Source organism: Myotis brandtii, unplaced genomic scaffold, assembly GCF_000412655.1.
Source record: "Myotis brandtii unplaced genomic scaffold, ASM41265v1 scaffold1080, whole genome shotgun sequence".
NCBI classification, from domain to species: domain Eukaryota; kingdom Metazoa; phylum Chordata; class Mammalia; order Chiroptera; family Vespertilionidae; genus Myotis; species Myotis brandtii.
The window spans coordinates 517,575-538,174 of NW_005353677.1; the positions used below are offsets into that span (position 1 = coordinate 517,575).

At 44.2% G+C, this 20,600-nt stretch overlaps 1 protein-coding gene across 1 annotated transcript in view; it reads right to left on the reverse strand.

Moving 5' to 3' along the window:
* Positions 1 to 20,600, reverse strand: part of FRMD4B (FERM domain containing 4B) — a 122,097-nt gene that overhangs the window by 16,462 nt on the left and 85,035 nt on the right. Inside the window, exons 9-16 of the mRNA XM_014542553.1 lie at positions 20,037 to 20,094; positions 18,593 to 18,679; positions 5,640 to 5,716; positions 4,186 to 4,324; positions 3,213 to 3,354; positions 2,333 to 2,466; positions 2,123 to 2,242; positions 816 to 1,044 (exon numbers count right to left, since the gene is read on the reverse strand). Coding sequence (XP_014398039.1) covers positions 816 to 1,044; positions 2,123 to 2,242; positions 2,333 to 2,466; positions 3,213 to 3,354; positions 4,186 to 4,324; positions 5,640 to 5,716; positions 18,593 to 18,679; positions 20,037 to 20,094 — 986 coding nt within the window. The remainder of the gene's footprint in view (positions 1 to 815; positions 1,045 to 2,122; positions 2,243 to 2,332; positions 2,467 to 3,212; positions 3,355 to 4,185; positions 4,325 to 5,639; positions 5,717 to 18,592; positions 18,680 to 20,036; positions 20,095 to 20,600) is intronic.

Sequence of the window (20,600 nt, forward strand, 5' to 3'; positions counted from 1 at the left end):
GGGTGGGACTGGCCGGCCAACCTCCCAGGGCCCCTACCCTGGCCGCTGACCCCCAATTGGTCCCCCCACCCCAATTGGGGGCAGGGCCTGCCAGACAATTGCCCGCGGCCCCTCCCCCCAGCCTGCCAGCCCTTGATTGGGCCCCAATTGGGGTGGGCCGGCCAGCCAATCTCCTGCCGTGTCTTCCTCCCGACAGGCCTGGCCCCAATCCACCAATTGGGGCCGGGCCAGCCAGACCCCACCCATGCATGAATTTGTGCACTGGGCCTCTAGTAATTATATAATGTTGGGAGTATGCTGCAGTGACAATTCTGTAGCTTGCCTTTCTGCATTTCCTGTTATAGTATGAACATTTACCCATATCTTTAAGTGGCCTCCATAATGACAGTAATTGTGAGAACTCTTTCCTTCCCACATAAGTTGGATAGGCCCTTAAAAAACTGTACAGTCTGCGGCATTAGAACCTTCAGGAAACTACAGTTCTCTTCTCCTCTGATTTGGCAAATGTGTTTCTTGCAATGACATCAGCTCAGTTAAAGGTGAATCTGTCTTACTGCGAACTAATATTGTAGTGAAAGCTCTTTTATCCCGAAAATTAAAGCAACGTAGTAATATAGTATTATTACAACAGTGATAATGTCACTGAAAACCAAGTTTACGTACTTGTAAGACTGAAATTCCAAACCATTTTTATCCCAAGAAAGTTACTTTTATTCCTGTTTTTCCTTTTCTCTCACCAAATGAACTGATTTGGAAATGCTATATACCATCAAGGGTCTTGGCGACGGGACAAAAAAACTTGACTTGTTACTAACCTGGTAAGGGACCTGTCCCTTTCTGGGTCGGCTTCTTCCCACACCGAATTCGGTATTCATTTATTGCATTTTCAATCTCCTGCAGCCTTCTCACTGCATCCGTGAAATCTTGCTTTCGTTTTTTCTTCACGGTTTTACACAGGTCTGGCTCATTGGCAAGTTTCTTTGCAGCTTCCACCAGCTTTTGCTGTATTAGGAAGTTGCTCTCCAGCTCTTGCAAAGCAGGGTCCTGCATTTACACACGATGCTGTTTTATTTCTGTGGACACTCGCTCACTCTCACACGTACTGGCACTGAGTCAGACTTCTCGTGCAGTCTCAAACCAGACGCTCTCTGGGAATAAAATCTCCCGGTTTCACTGCACAGGTAGCCTCAAAACGTTCCTCATCCATTTACATCGACTTCTCACCCTCTTTCCCTTTCAAAGAAGGGAATGGCCTTTCATTTATTTAGTTGGTGGGTAAAGGTCCTATTTTTCAAGAAAGGGATTCTTAACCCAAGAGTCAGAGATGCAGAATGTTGTTTGCACAGGCATAGCTTTACAGACGTAAATCTGGGTTTGACTCCTTTCTCTGGGGGTTCCTGATTGTATGACCCCAGGCACGCTGCTTAATTTTTTAATGATTCAGTTTCTTTTTATTGTAAAATGAAAGTAACATCTACCTCACACAAGTATATGTGCATTCTTAGTGCAGAGCTGGGTATACAATGAGCACTCAATAAATAGCAAAGCTCACTCTATTATTGATGGAAACTGCTATCATTTTCTAAAGTCAAGATGGGTAAATTTCTATAAGAAACGAGGAAGGCCACATGAAAACATGCAATGAGAAAGCACATTCTATGTGGGCTAACAAATCTGCAGACTTTGCTCTCTCTACCTGCGTGCCGGACATGTATTACCTCACTGAATGCTCCTCGCCTCCCTTGGTGGGAAAACAATCACTGCACCCCCATTTTGTAGATGAGAAAACTGAGACCTGAGAATTAAGACTTCAACGAGGGAAAAGTATTTGCCAAAGGCTGCTGCCTAGTTTGAAGTGGAAGAGTCTAATGTCAGCATTCTTAATTCTTACGTTTCTCAGTTTATGAACATTTGGGGTTTGATGAGTGCTCTCTGTGTTTGGAAGAGTAATAACAATTTTAACTGAGCTGTGCACAAAAGAAGGAATTCAGTTTGGTCTCTATTATCACTTTCAACTGGTGAGATAAAAACGCACCAACTCAAAACCAACCGCCCGAGTGGCCCACGCTCAGCAGACAGCGGCTCTGTCTCTGTTCACAGAAACGGCGGCTGGTGCTCATACCTCTTCACTGGGGAGCAGGTTGTCATCTAACTTGAACGCGGTGCCCACACGCCTTCTGACCTGCGGAGGTTTCTCACCGATGCCCAGCGGGTACTCCTTTGGCATTTTGCCTGTGAGCTCCTGCGGGACAGAACAGAGCGACAGGACGATGGGTACTGGCCGGAGCTGTCAGGTACCATTTGAAGAGCCCCCCAAACAGAAGAGACTCACAGCCTCCCGCAAACAGATCTTCTTAAGCTCCTCGACTTTTTTCAGGAGCTTTTCTTGCAACAGCTTTTCCTTCTTCTTGAGTTCCAGGATTTTCTCTCGCTTTTGCTCCTCACTCAATTCCGAGTCTTGAGAACCTGGGGGATTGGAAGTGGGGGCAGGGAAGGTTTACCCACGGGATGTTTCCTTCCTTTTCAAAGGACAAAGGATTTTTAAGCCAAACCTGCTATTAAATAGTTTATTTCTTTTCTCCTTGTTGGTGAACATAATAAAAGGAAACGGGAGAACATTTTCTCATGCTCCTGGGCATCCAGCGGAGCCTGGTAATGAAATGTGCCTTCTGCGCTTTGGCTCAGTCATTTTTGGAGCAGTAATAAAACGCTTAATGTCTTAGATACACTCGAGGACAAAATTAACTTTTCTGAGCAGGTGAGATGTTCCTTGAGACAGTTGCTTAGAATGTTCTTTTAGAAAGCAAGCGAGCAAGGCAAAGGAATATTCTCTGCTTCAGATGCACAAGTTGACAGTGGGATTTTAATGGGAAAATGCATGTTAGCGAATACTTAGTGACAAAAGGTTCCAGGACTTCTTGGGAGGAATAAGAAGCTGATGGAATTTATCAGGAGAAAATGTCCTTTTAAGCTGCTCCTAGGCACTCACTGTCTCTGCATCTGGTGTTACTTATGCAACCTGACTATATTTAACTTTATATTTTTGGAACCAGTTTAAAATTTTTATTAAAAACTTCTGCATACTGTAATTTGGATATGCTTATTTATTCCCAAAATAATGGGTTAAAAGATGCATTTAAAAGTGGTTTAAACAACAACAAAAGTGAAATAAACTAAAGATTGCTGCACTCTCTCTAACCCCCGCCGGTTACCTGAGGAGATCAAGCTGCCATTGCTGGCCATGATGAACTGGCTTTTTGCCTCCAGAGTGACCGGTTTGGAGGTCCTCGGGGTTCCCATCTCCGTCAAATCCATCGCGATGTCGTCTAAACTTCTGGCTGAAGGAATTTTTGCCTAAAAGGTATACAACATTGTGATGGAATTCACTCAATTAAGCCTCTGTCAAATTAATGAGTAAGTTACTATAGAATAAAAATGTCAACATGGAGGACAATTTAGAATTTTTATACATATACTAAAATGACACTCTTCAGAAGAAACAAGACTTAGGCTTTGTGGCTAAACGTATTAATAACGATACATGATTGTTATGGTATAGTTCAATCATTAACTTTAAAACATTACCAGTTTACATATACACACAATTTTTTTTAATCCTCACCCAAAGATATATCTTTATTTATTTTTAAAAAAATATTTTTATTGATTTCAGAGAGGAAGGAAGAGAGAGAGAGAGATAGAAACATCAATGATGAGAGCCCACAACCCGGGCATGTGCCCTTGACTGGAATTAAACCTGGGACCCTTTAGTCCATAGGCTGACTTGACTTTTAGGAGGGGAAGGGAGAGAGAGAGAGAGAGAGAGAGAGAGAGAGAGAGAGAAACATTGATCGGTTGCCTCCCATACAAGGCACAACTGGGGATGGAAACTAGGTATGTGCCCTGCCTGAGAATCAAACCCATGACTTTTTGGTGTATGGGACAATGCTCCAACCAATTGAGCCACCCAACCAGGGGAAATCTGACAACTTTTGAATCAGGTTCTATATTGCTCTTTTTTTTAATATAAGAAAAATTAAAACAGTTGGTAGTAAAGTTTAAAAAAAAAACCCTAAAAGAACAAAAACCGATGTGCTTTCATCTTTTCTGAGAATGCTTATCTTTTAAACAGAAAGCAAATGAGGGGCAGGAGTTACTCCTACAGAACCTCGTCTAGTCACTTACTTTGCTTTGCTTCCGGTCCAAGTAAAACTGGTGCTGACTGATGGCCATCACCCAGATGGACTTGATGAGCGAGGAGTGTGCATACCAGGTTTGCACAAAGAGGCCACTTTGCCCAAAGGTCCTTCTTGATACCGAAATCCTGAAGATGAAGAAAAGCACTCAAATCACTGGCTTCTGGCCCGGCACGGCATGAAATGTTTCCAGTGAGTAATGTAATAACATCTCCTTCAGTGTTTTTCTGCCGCCACCCTCATGCTGACAGAGCTCTGAGTTTCTCCTTTTACGACAAAGCCCATCACTCCTAGGTAATAACTCTCTGTAAAACTAGTGTATTAAAAAATGCATGCACACACTCAAAGGCAGATAAGGATTAGTCAAATTAGAAGCTGTACTAAAAACACGTAGCTAAAACCACCACAAGCAGCCGGGAGTAAATGGGATACTATTTTAAAGACAGAGACCTGGGGATCAGCACCTTCCTCAGGAAAAGAACATCGAGGCTCTAGATCAGCAGTTCTCAACCTGTGGGTCGCGACCCCTCTGGGGGTCGAACGACCCTTTCACAGGGGTCACCTAAGACCATCGGAAAACACATATATAATTACATATTGTTTTTGTGATGAATCACTATGCTTTAATTATGTTCAATTTGTAACAATGAAATTGGGGGTCACCACAACATGAGGGTCGCGGCATTAGGAAGGTTAAGAACCACTGGTCTAGATGGACTTGTCTGACTCGGGCACCATCAGAGGATGGACATAACGATGCTGTCTGAGAGTACCCAAGTCCAAACCTGGTCCAGAGGGCTGCCTGTGCACAAACCAGGTGAATCGGAGGACAGGGTGGAAGAAGGAAGGATGGGGGAGGGGAGGGAGGGAGGGACCAACGTTCATTTGTAGGAATTCAGCCCATCGTTTTGTGAAGGGCTGTTTCCCCCATCCCCGTGTCCTCCGAATAGCCATAAATGTATCAGCTTGGAGAAACGACAGTCCTGACTTTCATTAATGGTGATCACTTGGCAGCTGTTTTTTAAAGTGATCAGGAATACTCAATTTCAAAATGAGCAAGGGATCTGAACTGAGATATGCAAATGGCCAATGAGCACATGAAAAGATGCTCAGCCATCATCAGTCATGAGGAAAATGCCACTTCCCACCACGAGGATGGCTGTTAAAGAACAACTCAACTAAAAATAACAAGTGTTAGGGCAGATGTGGCGAAAATGAACCCATATGCACTACTGGTGCGAATGGAAAATGGTGTCGCCGCCTTGGTAAACCTCCAGGGGTTCCTCCAAAGGTTAAAGAGTCAGCCCTTCACTCAGCAGTTCCACCCCCAGGTACAGACCCAGGAGAAATAAACACACATCCACGCAAAAGCTGCACGTGAATGTTCGCAGCATCACTCAGAGAGCCCCCAGGACCAAGCAGAGGGAAAGCTGGGACCCTCACCTCCGTGGGTCGTGAACTTCAACAGCAAATTTTTTCTCACGGAAATATAAGTTCTCCAGCTGTTTCCACTGGAACAGCTAATAAATTAAGAAAACACAAAAACACACATGGCTTTAATTTATGTTAAACTTTACTGCATCTAGAAATCAGCTCAATGAAAAAAATAAAGAAGGCACACCAACAGTAAGCACGAACATGCGATGCAGTCTTTTTACAAACCAACGACAACCTGAAACCATTTATCCCTCCTTCTGACAGTAATTTCCACCAACTCTTCCTTGAACAATAAAACTATGCACCGTGGGGAACATGCATGCTATTTCCCGTGACTCAACGCGATGAGAGCTGGTAAGGAAATCCTCCGAGGTTCCGGTAAGCACATGTCTCCTGATCAAAGATGCTGATTCACATTTAAATGGAAAGATACTCAAAGGGACCGAAGGGTGCAGTAAGACCACAGGTTACATTTCAAAGGAAAGCAAAGTGAAAGTAAGCCAGAACCCCAAGCAGGGGCGATTCTCCACCACCAGTTTCCTTGCCCACGAGTGTTCCCCTAAATGGGGCAGAAACCAGGAATTGGAGGCGGGGGTGGGTGGGGGTGAAGGCGCAGAGCCCTTTGGTGTCTGAGCCGGAGCCTCCGGGGTTTGTAACTTCCACATCCCCACTGCTGACGCTCTACTGCGGCCCCAGAGCTGTTTGCCAGTTGGTGGAGAAGAGACCCTCCTAGCAATGTGCTTTTGAAAGCCACACAACTTGTAAAGGCAGCTCGTCACAGAACTCAGTGTGCCTGCTGCATTTCCTGGCCCGTGACTCACGTTAGACGGTGTGCTAGCCGGAGCCCCGTCTTGTCTCTTGGACTTCATAGAATTCCTCTACTCCGACCCTAGTCTTGATTATTAGGGAAATAATAGCACAGTGATTTCATTCCATTACTAGACTTTGGCTGGGTTTTTAACATACGTTCAAAGAACCTTCATAAAGCATTTTAATGATCCAAATAACTTCTCTGCAACGCACTATCAGTAGAACCATTTCCTGAAGCACAGGAACCCAGGTATTCACAGACATGTCAGCTCATGCGAGAACAGCATGATCTAAGGGTCCTGCCCACATGCAGCCAAAAGTGTTCAAACAGGAGACAGAAGTGTCCCAGCGAGACCCGCCATCCCCAGCAGTGAAGCCAGCCCGCCCCCGGGGCACAGCGGCCAGCTCCAGCCCTCGCCCAGGCAGAAGGACTAGTGAAAGCTGAAGCTACGTACCGGTTTCCTAAAATGTCAATGGACGTGAGGCTTTCATTTCTTTTAATCCAGAAGTTCCAAAAATGGGACAGAACTGTGAGGGAACCCCTGGGGCTCTTTCCACCTCCCTCCCGACCGGCAGCCGGGTGAGTCTGAGCGAGTTTCCTAAGACTTAGGCGTGACTCAGTTTCACACAGTGAGCCTCCCACGGCCGCCTCGCCGGCAGACAGCAGCCGCTCTTATCTGGGGACACCTCCCCGTCCCCCTCCTTCTTCCCACCGACCGACCGGTGGGAGAGAGCAAAGTTCTCACCGGCAGGCTTTCCCCGGAGAGAGACTCGGCTTTAAGGGGGTACAGTGTGGATGCAGACGATCTTCCCGGGGAGTAAGTGGCTCTGGGCGCAGGTAGATTTCAGCCGAGCGGCCCGGGAGCCATTTCTACCTGGTTACTCACCCGGGGCACCAACAGGTTCTACAGGAAGAGCCGCAGCGCAGCGCAGCTGGGTTTCCCTTCGCGTCCATTCCCACACACATGAGAACCAGGCCGGGCTGGAAACCCGATCTGCGAGCACCTCCCCCAGCACTCACCCGCTGAAATCCTAGCGCCTGGCCCCCACTCAGCCCGTCCCTGCATCGGGGCCAACAGGCCACTTCCCTACCTGAAACCTTAAAGTTTATGCAAAAAGTGATTTCACGGCTGTGCCTGTGAGATTGACTTGGGATGACAAACTCGATTTGTGACAGTGGGTGCCCCTAGGGTGGGGACGGCAGAATGTGCAGGAGTAAGTGGTACAGAAAACTACATTACAGTAATATCTCACTTCTTTTATTAATAAAAACAAGATGAAGTGAATATGATAAAATATTAGTAATCGACCATTTAAGTGGTTATGTAGGTGTTGGCATTTTCTTACCACTGTATTTTTTAAAAAATTAAAAGAAATGAACATTTCTCAAATTAAAACAATATGCTTACATAAAACGAACATAGGCCAGTCGACTTTATGCAAGAGCGCATGTCCACCTCCTAAGCATTCAGAGGCCTCTATTTTAGACACTATTATCATTATGATTCTTATCAATGATTGGGGCGTGAGGAAAATACTGGTTGTAGCCGCCCTAGAGCCAGCTGGCAGCTGGAGACAGGCTAGCTGTTCTTTTGAAATTTCTGAAATCATTCTTCCTTGTGCCTTTATATGACATTTGTGCTCCTGATCTCAGAAAGGCAGATGGAGTGGCAAACGGCAATGGAGCTGAGGCGGATGGTTCATTTACTGGACGGTCGATCACCCAGTCAGCACTCCCCAGGCAGCTAACTCATTTTCATTCCCTTGCTTTCTGCCACTGTTTCCCTTAAAGGATAAATCAGAGCCCCTCCACAGCCCCTGTCAAAATCATAAGGAGATTTCAGACCAATGGAAGGAAAGGGGGAAACTGGTCAAAGAAACATCCCCCAGCTGACTTGACGGTGTGGCCGCCCCACTGAGAAACGCTCATGCAGGAGGCAGCACTCTCAATCACCGGGAGTGTGAGGGCCCAAAGAGACCATCCTGCATTCGAGGAAGGGCGAGAGCTCGAAGGCGGAGGAACCGATCTTCTATCATGTGTAACAGTTGGTGCCCATATAGGGTGGGACTATTACCAGGCATGATGTCTTAGGGTAGGACAAGATTATTATATATATTATTTATGCACATGTGTGTATACACACACACATTTGAAATTTTCATATTAAAATTGAACACAATATTTAGTCCAAGCCAAAATTACCATTCTCAGAGATCTAAAAGAAAAAAATGAGTTTTGTTTGCCTTGCAACACAAAGGTAAGAGTATGAAACTAAACTGCTTTATAAAGTGATCATTCAACAAGCATAATAACAACCATTTGTTAGTATTTATTATTGTTTCTTTGACACTCTCTAGTAGCTATAAGTTAGAAATTATGCTTTTTGGGAATCTATGGTGGAAATATTATATGACAGAAATAAAGCTACATGGTAGGTCGTCCAACTTTCTTTCTAACCTACACCCATCTAGAATGATCCATCGTGCCCTTCAGCCTCCAAGGAAGGAAGTAGATGACAACAGAGGAAATAATAGCTGGGATTAACTTTGAGACTGCAAAATAGATAGACAGGAAAGGTAGGAAAAGGAAAAGAGGAGCAATAAGAACAATGACATTAACAAAGAGATCATCAAAAAGCTACAACAGGAAGAGAACACATGCTAAGGTCAGTAAGCATCCTGCCTTACAAAAGAAAGTGACAAAAAATTTAAAAACTGATACAAAACCAAAGCAGAGTCAAACCCTATTTGAGAGCTACATTACCAGTCATATTTTACTTCTTTTATTAAGTATGCAACATGTAATCACAATAATCCTCAGATGTAAAGGAAGTGGATAGTTCCAGAAAAACTTACCACCCATTATTACACTTTATTTAATGAAATGCATGGGTTGGATATTTAAGCCATTTTCTTGAAATCTACCCTCAATTACTGTAAACTTAAAGAACCAGAAGAAATCACCTCTTCCCCATTCCCACCCCACGATCTCAGTGGTTCCCTAAACCTGAAATCACTGTCCTGCTGGAAAGCAAGGCTGCAGGAAAGCACGGGGACTTTCAGGAGCCTCGGTGACGCACGCGATAGTGGCTTGTGGAACCATTTACTCATTCTTCTCGAATCAACCAAGGTTTCTGTCTGCCTTCTATGTGAGCGGTTCTGTTCTTGTTGGCGAATCATGGCCAGGTCCCCTCTCTCGTGGGGCTTACCTGAACCAATGGGACCAAGTCAGACTGCCTTGGTTTGCATTCAGGTTCCACCACTCGTGTTTTTTAAAAAAATAAATATATTTTTGTTGATTTCAGAGAGGAAGGGAGAGGGAGAGCGCGATAGAAACATCAATGATGAGAGAGAACCATTGATTGGCTGCCTCCTACACGCCCCCACACTGGCGATTGAGCTGCAACCGGGGCATATGCCCTGCCGGGGATCGAACCGTGACCTCCTGGTTCATAGGCCATCACTTGTATTTTATTTGGCAAGTGCTTAACTTTCCTGAGTCTCAGTTTCCTTATCTGTAAAGTGGGACCAACAGCGCCTGCCTCAGAGGGTTGTTGGAAGGTCCAGCGAGCTTATGTTTAGGAGACACTTAGCCCAGTGCTTGGCTCAGAGTAGATATTTGGTAGGTGACAAAGCTACTTGTTCTGTTCGAAGGCCCTCAGTCCAGTTCCCGAATTTGATCATGCCCTTATGCAGATGGAGGTGGCCACTTAGTAGCAGGCATAGAACGAGAAACAGCTTCTGGATCCCAAAGCTGCCTTTCTGCTGGTGAGCAACAGCCAAATTATTCTGTTGACACACCTGTATCACCCAGGCTTCCAATTCTGTGAGTTTCTGTAAAAACTGCGGTATTTCTGTTGATTTTATCAGTGGTTTCTGAACACACCCTCTAGGTAGGAAATGTGTTCACTGATCCTGCACCATGGAGGTCACAGAGGAGCGGGGAGTGGTCAAGGCACGCCTCCGCCCCAGGGGGACGCCACCTCCCTCCTGTCTCGGTGCTCAGTACAGGAACGTGCCCCGGCAGGTGCAGAAACGCCGAGGAGTGCACCTGCTGCCGGCCACAGGGACCTCCTGGGTTTTGAAAGACTGAGAAAAAGCCTTTGGACAGTACGGATCAAAGTGTCTTTTTGAACCTTGACAAACTGAACGTAGACACCACCCAAAGGTTTAACACTAGGCAAGGACAGGAGAGATGTCACTGAGGCTTTTACAAAATACATATACAATGGAACCTCATTTCTCAGAGTTAATTCGTTCTGGAAAGCTTTTGCAAAACCAAATCATCTTTTCCCATTAGAAATAAAGTAAATTGAATTAATCTGTTCCAGACCCTCAAAAGATTTAACCTTTCTTATATACCGTACATGTCTAATGTACTGTTTAATCTATAAACACTTTAAAAACAAAAAGGACATGAAATGTCAATGAAAATTTAACAAAAAGGAAAGGAAATGTACAGTAAAAAATGAAAATTTAACAATCATTGTAAGCAGCAACAAAAGCAAAAAATACCACGAAAATGTTCACAGCACACTATCCTGAGATTGTAACAGCAGTGAACCGATTCACGCCTTCTCTCCTTTGTCACCAAGAGCTGCGTCACTGATCGTACAGGGATCAGCATGGAAGGCTTGTCAGGTTGAGAAGCGGATTGTTGGAGATGGGAGATGTTCCGAGAACTGAGGTTCCACTGTAATAGCACTTATAACACAGGTTAATCATTTAACTGCAAATCCACCTAGAAATGACTAAATCTGGGCTGGTCACAGCTGTAGTGTGTGACTGACATCAATGACTCACACAGGGCCACCCTCTGCAGTGACCCGAAGAAAACAAATCATGGTATCATTGATTTATTCTTTTTTCATTAAAAAAAAAGGTTACATTTGATGAACATGCTGTTCATGAGCCAGCTAGTGGACCTGGTTTGCCTCCTGAAGTACCACAAAAATAGAATTTTGCCAGATTATAGGCGTTGAGAAAACCAAATTGACCTCCCTCTACCCACCCAGCCATCTTCCTGTCCATCAATGTTTATGTGACGGAGATGGCATCTTCCCAACAGCTGGATGGGGAGGTACTACTTTTAGTTCCATTTTACAAGAGAAAACTGAGGCTCACACAGGCTTCAGCAAACTGGCCAAAGTCACATCCCTAAACAGGGGCTGAGCCGGGATTCCCAGCCAGGCAACCAGGCTCCAAACCCCCAGTGCCTCACCACAGCCGCCATCCGACCTTTCTCACCGGGAAGAGCGCGCTATGGACATTTGTGTGTCAACAAAAAAAGAAAGAAAGAAAAAAGCAGTAACTCCCAGTTCTACCGCACAGGAAGGAACATGGATTCCGAGTCCCTCGAATTTCACTTAGACCAGCAGTTCTCACCAATAATGACTTTGCATCCCTCGCCATCCCTCCACCCAGGACGTCTGGAGAGGTCTGGGACATCTTGGTTATGACGCTGGAGGGGGGTGCCACGAGCATCTTCTGGGGATGCTGGGGATGCTGTGGACCATCACCCCCCGCCCCCCGCCCCGGCGCAGAACCCTGGCCCCACATGTCCCAAGAGCAGAGATGAGAAAGCCGCCGCAGAGGGTAAGTTGGTGATGTGCCTGTGCGCTGGTCAGGGGAGTGTATTGCTGAGGGAGATAAGCTTTTTGCTCTAAAAACAACCCCTCATCAGACCAGAAGAGGCCCTGCTGGAAGTGCCAGGGATGCCAAACTCGAGTTCCCTAAACACCCAAATGGTACACACTCCAGGGGTGAAAATTACTTCTTCACAAGTGATGTCATTCCTTCCATACACAAAACTTCCCATCTTACATGCAAGGAGTAAAGTTCTGGTATTTTGAAGATGAAGTTCTGGGTATCAGGAAATGCATCACATTAAACCCTGACCGTCTAGGAGGATGCTCTCCCCCCCAGGTTTCCTGTGGCTGAACCTCTCGCCTGGGGCTGAGGTCAGGGCTTCCTGTGCAGAGGCACCTCAGAGCGCTCCCCGCGGGCACCTGATGCAGCCAGAGTGGACCGGCTGCTCCGGGCACCAGCATGGCATCCCCTCTCACGGGTTGGTACCTAGTCTGGTTATTATATTTTCAACTATATCCCTAATTTTGAACATAATTCTGTCTTTCCAGATAGATTGTCAGGTCCTTGATGACAGGAACTTGGCTTTTTCCTTAAATAAGATAAAGAATATAAAGTACTAGCTTGGGGCCCTTGCAAACAGAATGGCCCCAATAATTTTTTTTTTTTTTGGAAAAAAATAAAATTGGCACATTGCACTGTCTTGCTAGAAATTTGTTCCAGAAGGTGGAATGATTTAAAATGAAAGCAATCTTGCCCAGCCGGTGTGGCTCAGTGGTTGAGCATTGACCTATGGACTAGGAGGTCACGGTTCAATTCCTCATCAGGGCACATGCCCGGGTTGTGGTGCATGCAGATCAATGATTCTCTCTCATCATTGATGTTTCTATCTCTTCATCTCCCTTCCTCTCTGAAATCAATACAAGTATATTTTAAAAAAATGAAACCAATCTTTAGTCATAAGCACACACGGAGAAACCTTTACTGTGTGAGCCTCTTCATAGAACAAGTCTTCACAATGCTGTGGGCACTGTTTGGTTTCTCTGCCTTTGGACGAGTCAGCCCTATTAAAGAGCTTTCTGTATGTGCCAACAATTCAGCCATTTGGCAAATGCCAGGAAATACAAGGGAAAAGACATAATGAAACCTAATGGCTTTGCCTGTCCAGCAGGCGCTGCTCTTCCTCAAACACCCTCTCAGCTCCGTGGGGAACACTTCCCCGCTGAGCTCTGGCTACAGTGGCCTCCCTCCTTCCCCTCCACACACACTATTCTCTGACGGGGACACACCAACCCGCTCCCCACAAGCCCGGCTCCTCACCCTTCAGGTCTCAACTGGAACGTCACCTTTCTCAGAGCGGCCTTCCCCAACACACCCTGTCCTCCACTCATCCCGCTACTGTCCTGCCATCTTGTTAATTTCCATCAGAAACTACTCAAAATGCATACTTGTCTTTATTTCTTGCTTACTTCAAAGGAACCAATACAGTGGGACAAAAACTAGTTATCTCCCTCAGAATCGATTTTTCTGCCTGCTTCTCTAAACTTACTTGAGAGTATGTCTTTTTAGTTGATGAGAGAAAGAGAAACTCATTTGCAACCTGAGTATAAATCTGACCAGAAATCAAACCCACGACCCTTCTGTGCATGGGACGAAACTCTAACCACTGACCCACACCAGCCAGGATGTTCTTCCTTCCTCCTAGTAACAGAACACCTTGAGTCAGGCCTTGCCATGGTCACCTGGAGCCTGCACTCTCCAGCCCCCTTGCAATTAGACTTGGTGACTTTATGAAAAACATGGCTGCTTGCCTTGGATTCTTTCCATTTGCCTGCTGGTTTTGAAATGGAATGGATACTTGCCAATGTCCAACCCATTCTCTGAGAGTTCCTTGTCTTAGAAGAGCTGCTTAAAATCCTACCTGTGATTAACTGCTGCCCAGTAAACTTCCTATAGAGCATGTGTGAACGGACAATGTCTGCTGAGTGAAGGCATTCACTGGCTCGCTGGGTTCTTGGAATGATCTTTGGGGTACATGCAGTAGACAGAATGATCTGAACTTGACAGCTGAGAAAATAAAAGCCCAGAAAGGTTGAGTAACAGCTCCAGGTCAGCCAACCTGTAAGCAGGAGTGCAGGGCTGGCTCGCACTTCAAATCCAAGCTTCAGGATTTGAGTTCTCCACCCACTGAGTCTGCAGAAAGTTGTAACCATCAGATTGATTATTGGTGTGGCTGAAGCTTAATTACACACTTTACAAACAGGATGGACAGGTCTCCCGTTGACATGTGGTGACTCAGTTTTCCCCTTCACACTGCACTGGATTTTGTGTTGATGTAGAAAGTGAGCTGGACAGCACGCCTCCCCTCCTATGGTGAGCCTCACCTAGCATTTGAGCAGCGTTAGAAGCGGTCTCCTAATGGAGGCCCCGGTGAGGCGATAGTTGTAGAAAGGCAAGGGGAGGCTAGAAAGGATCGAGATGGCTCTGCTTAGAAAAACAAGCAAGTCACTCTGAGTTTAAGTGAAACGAACTCTATACTTTTGCGGTAAAGAAACAGAAAGGCATTTGTAACTTAACATAACTCGTCTAGGCATTTGGGAATACCAATAGTTTTTATTTTTATTTTTATTTTACTTATTTATTTTTTTTATATACCAACAGTTTTTTAAAAACCAGTTAATTGAAGGCTGAGAACCTTTCCTCCTCACCCTGCGATGCCCGGGGCGATTGTAAGACTTTCTCAACCTGACATAATGCAGAAAGATACTAACCTGAAAAAGCATTTTACCCCACCGCGGCATCCACGTCTGACAGCGCCACCCGCATGCCATCTCTACTCCTCATCGCTGACTGGTCCCAGGGGGGACTCCTCGCGGGGGTATAAGGCAGTCAAGGCGTGACTTTGATCAGCCACTGACCCCCTGGTCTGCATCTTGTGAAGAACAGACATTTTCCTTGAAGTACTGAATGAACCATAAAAGCCGAGAAGAAATACAAGTCTGCGTGTTTTCTTTTTAAAGTAAAACTTCATCATTTTTAAGTTCAAATGTTCTGCATTTGAAATGCAGTTGAGTTCTGGTGTGCTTTCACATTCCCTAAGAGTTCGAAGTGACACATTTTGTGCCCAAAGGGAGGATTAAAAAGAAAAACTGCTTATGACCTGGATTTTTAATACCCTGAATTTTTGTGCTTTGTAATTTAAAATTTTTAAATTTTCTCTTAATTTGCATCATGCAGTAGGGCATTGATGCTAATGAACTGGGAGAGGCAGAGTGCTTACCAGCCTCTGAAAACAAAAACTTTGAGGGTGGACCAGTGGTGGAGCTTAAGGGCTGTGGGTCTGTAGCAATGTTGGGTCATCGTCTATCCAAACAGTGATCCAAGAATGTTCCTCCTTCCTTCTCTTGCGTCTCTCTCCCTCGCTAACAACTACCGGTTGCTGAGTGATGGCTGTGTAATCTCATCTCATTCTTATAACCACCCTGGGCATTTGGTGGCATTACCATTGTGCAGATGAGGAAACTGCGTTTAAAGAGAGAGTCAGCAACGTGTCCAAGGTTACCCAGCAAAGAGACATCAGAGACAGGCTTTGGGCTGCTCCCCAAACTCTTCCCTTCACCAGTCTACTACAGAACTGAAGGCAGCTTGGCCCATGACTGGCAAGGGCCTGACAGTCAAAACACATGAAGGGCACCTGCTGGTGTTCTCGGAGGGAAGACAAACACAGGCCCCCACACTCCGGCTAGAACGGACAGACATTATGTGGAAAGGACACAGGACTCAGCCTGTGGATTTGGACCAACCCTTTTTCAAAACAGCCTTTTGGCATCTCTTGTTATTGGTAAATCTCCCTCCTTATGGCCTGTTTTCACCCCATATAATTATGGCAGGCATGTGGTTCAAGAGGCTGAGCATGTCCAAGGCCTCCCATTCCAGCCTTTGTTTCATTCGAGTTGGCCAATTTGACCTTCATTCACGCTGGGCCATTGGTAACTGGCTGCGCACAGGTCCATGCAACAGCTAGAGCGTGACCTCTTTTTATGAGTCTGCTCTCACACTCTTTAAGGGATGCATTTTTCATCTGTGCCAACTGGGCCAGGACAGGGACTCATAAAACAGCCTCCCTTCAATAAGCCCTTAAATTGTTGGGCTGTGGAGAAATAAAGATACGAAAGCCAAGCCCATTGTCAGGTTTAACAGGAAGAAAGGAGGCAAACAATGTCACGGAGTGGACACGGCTTAAGTAACCAAGAAGGGGAAGGCAAGACAGTGATGAACACAGGATGGCCCATTTAGGGTTGAGCTAGATGGCTTGTCTTGTAAGTGAAACAGGAAAACTCTGCAAATTGAAAAGAGGAAGTGGCTTCTGACCCTTGTCTAGACTCTGGAATGAATAAGCACACCTGATTATGATCAGTGTCACACAGTATTTACCAATTTCTACGAAACTGTGAAAGGCAAGAAAGGCCTGTGGCTCATGAGCAAGGGAGAGAGACCAACTGCACTGTTCACTGTGCACATTCCGGTCCCGTTATTTGTGGGGGGTGGGGGGGGAGGCTGGCTGTGTTCAGGGGAAGCATGTGCAGGCAGCGGGAGGCTCAACTTCATCAGTCCCATTAGCTAAAAATGACTTGTGAGCCAACTGAAGTTATATTTTACATGCAAGTTTCGAAAACCAGCAAGACTGCTGCATGTTATTTCTTTTTTTTTTTTTTTGGATATATTTTTATTGATTTCAGAGAGGTAGGGAGGGGGAGAGAGAGGTAGAAACATCAATGATGAGAGAAAATCATTGATCGGCTGGCTGCCCCCTGCACGCCCCCTACTGGGGATCGAGCCCACAAACCAGGCATGTGCCCTTAACTGGAATCGAACCTGCGACCCTTCAGTCCGCAAGCCGATGCTCTATCCACTGAGCCAAGCCGGCTAGGGCTGCATGTTATTTCTTAAAGTAAAATTAAAGGGAGAAATAAGTTAGCAAAAGATATGTTAGCACAACTGAGGCCTACCTTAAGAAGACATGATTGGTCATAATTTGATCTTACAAAATAGATAAACTAGGGGTTGGTTGTTTCCTTGGCTGGGATTCAGCTCCAGCCCACCCTCCCGCAATGGGAACACCATAACAGGCATCGAGAGGGAGTTGGTGAAATACATTATGCTTCCTCATAATGGAACACTTGGTGCTTTAAAAAGAGGGAAAAGAGGCCTGAAGAAACAAGACAGAGCATGGTCCGTGCGCAGCCAGCTTTCTTTTCCGCTGGAAAAGCTCAGCACAGACACTGAGAAAGTGCACACGAACCATCTACACACGCCTTTGACACTGGCCATCACGGGGGTCCCGGGGACCAAGAAGGACTTCCTGCCCTCACTGGCCTGTTTCTGTAGTGTTTGCTTTTCTGGTTTCTTTTACAATGAATATTTATAACTTTTGGTGAAAAATTAAAATATATAACTGTACATAAAAACGATTTTGAAAAAAGCATATGGCCCCCTCTTTTCTAATTTGGACTTAGAAGCAAACTTTCAAGTAGTCCTTACTTCACTGGATCTTGGTCACAGGGCTTACAGAGACAACGTTCTGTTTGTATGATTACACACATGCCCTCTTACTGCCCCTCCCTCGGATGGATCTCGGGTGTAAAATAATGCCCTAATACTTGTACTGATACTTTTGGATAAGCCTCAATGCCCAACCAGTCTGATCAGAGAGCCGTCCAGGCATGGAAGGGCTGTGGTGGCCCCGCCCACCCTTTTGTGTTGTCTGCGTCAGTTTCACCACCATAAAATGGGGAGAAAATAAGCTTTCCTTATTCTCTCAACTGCAAGGAAGATTGTGAGCACCGATGGAAGCTGAAAGGACACTTGCATAAAGGCACGAGTAAGCCTTTGAGTCCTTAGGATACTGACAGGCCGGGCAGGCAACGTTACCCATATGGACTTACCAGCTCTCACCCAGGCAAGCACGTATTGTCTGCTTGTGCTTGGGCCGAGAGAAACAACTTCATCATCCAATTTCAAACTGAAAATAATGTCACTTATTAGCTCTGAAAAACCCAAACCAGACAGAATGTGGCCCTTTACGAAACAGCGCATAACTTACTTTTCTTTACAAAAAACATACATGTGTAGTGTGGAAAATTGGGAAACAAAGATAAGCAAAAATAGCAAGAGCATTAAAAAGATCACACATAACCACATTACTGAGAGGTAATGGCACCAGGAATTTTGGCTTATTATGTCTTTACAATTAATCTGTCTGTTTAGCCACCCAATTAAATATGTATCTGTATGTATGTGCATATATAAATTAATAAAAGAAATGGCATCATCCTGTTCATCCTAACTTCAGACAGAAACCTCCTTGCATGCACTTGTGAACTAGGTTGTGATCAGAGTTCATCTCTGTACACACACTTCACGTGTAACCAGAGCCTTCCCGGAACCCACTGCTTCACTAACCAACGATTTTGCCCAAGACTGTTCTGTGCCCCTTAAAGCAACGCTCCCATCCCTAGAACAGCTCAAGGTGCTCTGAAGATTCTGAAGCGATTCACACTTACTTTCCGAGGTTTCACTTTATCTTGTAAGTCATACTGGCCAATTCCTTTATAGCTGATTCCAAGCCACCAAGGAAGTCCTTGTTTATCCTGGAAGATGGGAAAGCATGAGAACCAAGACCTAATTGTTAAGTCGTCTGGCGGTGGCCTAGCGCTCACCAGGCCCATCCTTTAACAAGTATCCGCAAGTCAAAGTCAAGCTGTCTTGGTAAACAAAACAGTACTTAAGAACCTAACTTGTTATTAAAATGCCTTCTTAGAGTTTCTTCAAATAAGACCTTTAAGTCAAAACAGACCAATATTATTAATACCATCAAAAAGACCAAAGCATTACTGCTTGGATTAAACATTTGGAGAAGAAATGAAATGTAAGTAATTCAACTAAGAATTAATCCAAAGTACAAACCCAGTTATCTATTTAAAAAAGAAAGAAAGAAAGCTCTTTGTTCTCTTGATTAGTAACCAGCTGCAAAGGTCAGGGAAGTTTCCAAAGATGTAAAAAGTGGTTCTAAGTCCTGATGTTTGTAATACACTTAACAGTGAACATGGGAATACTGAAAAACAGAATGTTTGAATAATGCCTGTGAGGTATATACATGGGGAGGGGAGAAATTTTTCCCCCCATAAATTTATCTTTTCGGTCTTAAAAGCATAGGTTGTATTGACATAAGGAAAGAAAACCTAGGCTGGAACATATATCTATATGCCAACAAACCAGGAATCAGTAGAAATTAAAGTTGCATTAGTATACATATTTAGTACAGGGTGTCCCATTATGCAGGTATTTATTACTCAATTCTCCACCATTTTGAATTGTAAACATTGTTGGAATTTGAAGAATTACTTAAGATTGATCAATTATAAAACTATTCTGCTTTCAAACAACACTGCCTTCTTAACCTGCTTTCTCTCTTCTCACCTCACCATACTCCTTAGTCACTCTCTCCCTGCTTATAAACATCAAAAAACACCACAGAAACACAAAGTGTACTGATGGAAAATTGCATTGCAAATCCTACAAAAAATGTGAGGATTTCATGAAGCTACTGAAAAGACATTGGAGAGTGCATGGTTCTCACATAAAGGCACTATCTAATGAATTTCTGGTAGCATTAGAAAGGTAAACAATTGTAAAAGAGAAAAATAAGTAGGAATAGCTAACAGAACAGATGTGTCAGGAGAATGATCTGAATATCTTAGGACTAACAGAGGCTTTGGGAAAACATTTGAACATAGCAAGTATTTGGCAAAAATATGATTTGTAATTTGCTGAAAATTACAAGATATCAAGCTTTTTTTTCCTTAAATCAATCTTATTCTCAATGCTCAAATTTCTAGATAATTTACATATATATGCATATGATTTATACAATTTTATAAAGCTGGTGTTCACTAACTCACAGAATGACATGGGCATCACAAAAGCCTTGCATGTAGAAACATTTACCTTTACTGCGTAATAATGGACTCCGTAGGTCGGTAGAGCTTCTACTATTTTCATATACCTGTGGAAAATGAATATATTATAACCTCTTAATAAAATAGAGGGCCCTTCTGGGGAAAATGATTGAAAGAAATACAATTTATATCTACTGTTCTCATTATAAGTGTCTTTGGCTAAAGTAGAAATAAAATAAAGCATTCCAAGGAGTAATATATTTTACTTCATCCAAATATTAGGAGGTTACTAAGAAAACTTCAATTTCAAAAAGCTATAGGAAATGTTATTTTCTGCATATTAAGATTTCTATGGCTTAGAAGCATATTGTACTGTATTATACATTCAAATTACAAGTATTTCTTACACTAAGCACCTAATAATGCAAAGCAATGAGCGACAACTTTCGGGTCATTCTCATAAGAAGTAAAAAATAAATCTATTCCATGTATTATTGATTGTGGTAAACTCTTAGAAATATATACTCAACTCTTAAGTCAAAAAAATCTCAGAAATATACACTTAAAAAGGGCAAAGTTTATTGTATGAAAACCTGATTTTTAAAAATATGCC